Raw genomic sequence first — 2,314 nt, 5'->3', positions numbered from 1 at the left:
TGTGTGTGTGTGTGTGTGTGTGTATGTGTGTGTGTGTGTGTGTGTTTCAGAGCCGGAGCTTCTTTCAGCGGACGACAGGAGGATGCAGACCGCGGTGCGGAGCGTCTCTGCCGGGTTTGAACGGTCATGAAGGCCGGAGAAATATGAGAGAATTGATTTGTGACATTCTGGGCTTTATTGGATTTTTTTTACCCCCCTCCTGCAGGGTGAGGGTTGTGAATCTGGATGGGTTCTGCAATGGAGCATGAGTCCGAACCGTGAGAGGTCCTAATAATACAGACAAAAAGGAAACCAGGGGTAGAATGGGCTCTCTGTGTCTGTAGAGGTAAATACCACTCTCTGACTGAATCTGTTATTTATTATTTTAACCATATTTCTCTGACACATGTCATAATGTCTAAAACGAAGGTCCTGATCTTTTATTTTACTTAAAAATCACAAATAAAGAGACAATCATGTCAAAGAATAAGAGCAGCGAGTCTGTGAAGGTGGTGGTTCGATGTCGTCCTCTGAACCGGAAAGAGGAGTCCAACGGGCTCGCTGGGAAGATTGTGCAGATGGATTTGCGTCTGGGACAGGTGATCCTCCGGAACCCTCGAGCGCCCCCAAGTGAGCCCCAGAAGACCTTCACGTTCGACGCCGTCTACGATGCCAGCTCCAAACAGAGGGACCTGTACGACGAGAGCGTGCGGCCGCTGATCGACTCGGTGCTGGCTGGGTTCAACGGCACCATCTTTGCTTACGGGCAGACCGGGACAGGAAAGACGTACACCATGCAGGGCGCCTGGCTGGACCCGGAGAAGCAGGGCGTAATCCCCAACGCCTTTGACCACATCTTCACCCACATCTCCCGATCGCAGCCTGACAAGCAGTACCTGGTCCGGGCGTCGTACCTCGAGATCTACAGGGAGGAGATCCGTGACCTCCTCGACCCCAATCATGGTAACACCAGAGGCCTGGAGCTTAGAGAGAGTCCGGAGACTGGGGTCTATGTCCAGGATCTCACATCGTGCGTCTGCAAAAGCATCAAGGAGATCGAGGAGGTGATGAATGTGGGCAACCAGGCCAGAGCTGTGGGGGCCACGGACATGAATGAACATTCGTCCAGGTCTCACGCCTTGTTTCTGATCACAGTGGAATGCAGCCAGCCCGGTCCAGATGGGAGAAAACACATCCGGGTCGGGCGCCTCAACCTGGTGGACCTGGCTGGCAGTGAACGCCAAGCCAAGACCGGTGTCCAAGGAGAGCGCCTGAAAGAAGCTGCCAAGATCAACCTCTCTCTGTCGGCACTGGGGAATGTGATTTCAGCTTTGGCAGATGGACGCAGCGGTCACGTTCCCTACCGAGACTCCAAGCTGACCCGCCTGTTGCAGGATTCTTTGGGCGGGAATGCCAAGACCATTATGGTTGCGACTCTTGGCCCAGCCCCTCAGCACTACGACGAAACCCTCACCACCCTCCGCTATGCCAACCGTGCTAAGAACATCCAGAACCAGCCCAGGGTCAATGAGGACCCCAAAGACGCTCTGCTTCGCGAGTTCCAGAAGGAGATTGCTCGTCTCCGAGCCCAGCTCAACCACAGGAGGTGGAGGAACAAGCAGAAGAAGGAGCAGCTAGACTGCGAGGGCTGGGAAAGAGATGAAGATGAGGGTACTGAAGGTGAGGAGGAAGAGGTAGAAAAGGAGGCAGAGGAGTATGTGAAGATGGAGGAACAGCGGTTGGAAAAGGAGAAGGAGGCCATCAGAGATGATCAGTTCCTGATGACCGAGGAGAAGCAGAGACTTCTGGGAGAGAAGGAGAAGATGATGGGGGACCTGAGGAAGGAGCAGGAAGCTACCGAACAGCTAACTGCCAAGTACAAGGTGAGTCTACCAGGGTTGGGGTTGTGGGTGGCACCCTGATTGGTTAAAACCTACCAGCAGGTAGACAACCCTTTCCAGATCTCCTCTGCCTATGCTTGGTTTGGTGTTCACTGGATTAGATGATAGAAGTCAGAAGAAACAAGACTCTTTAGACCAGGCATGTCCAACTCCAGTCCTCAAGGGCCAGTCTCCTGCAAGTTTTTTGGGCGGCTGTGGCGGAGTGGTTAGGGGAGTCGTCCTGGAACCAGAAGGTTGCTGGTTCGATCCCCCGTCCAGCCATCTCAGTCGTTGTGTCCTTGGGCAAGACACTTCACCCACCTTGCCTACTGATGGTGGTCAGAGGTGGCGCTGGTGCATGGCAGCCTCGATTCTGTCAGTGTGCCCCAGGGCAGCTGTGGCTACAGTGTAGTTTGCCATCATCAGTGTGTGAATGTGAGTGTGAATGGGTGAAT

General features: G+C 53.8%; 1 protein-coding gene across 1 annotated transcript; it reads left to right on the top strand.

Moving 5' to 3' along the window:
* Positions 1 to 6: 6 nt before the first annotated feature.
* On the top strand, positions 7 to 1,862 carry LOC106511049 (kinesin-like protein KIF3C; the record flags this gene model as incomplete). Its single annotated transcript, XM_013999787.1, is given in 2 exon segments — positions 7 to 325; positions 448 to 1,862. A coding segment is annotated over 1 exon segment (1,407 nt), but the record flags the coding sequence as incomplete, so codon positions are not given.
* Positions 1,863 to 2,314: the final 452 nt, after the last annotated feature.

The sequence above is a fragment of the Austrofundulus limnaeus genome, unplaced genomic scaffold (assembly GCF_001266775.1).
Source record: "Austrofundulus limnaeus strain Quisiro unplaced genomic scaffold, Austrofundulus_limnaeus-1.0 Scaffold2473, whole genome shotgun sequence".
In the NCBI taxonomy this organism is placed as follows: Eukaryota; Metazoa; Chordata; class Actinopteri; order Cyprinodontiformes; family Rivulidae; genus Austrofundulus; species Austrofundulus limnaeus.
Note: the sequence above shows the minus strand (reverse complement) of the source record. Positions and strands in the feature narration are given on the sequence as shown.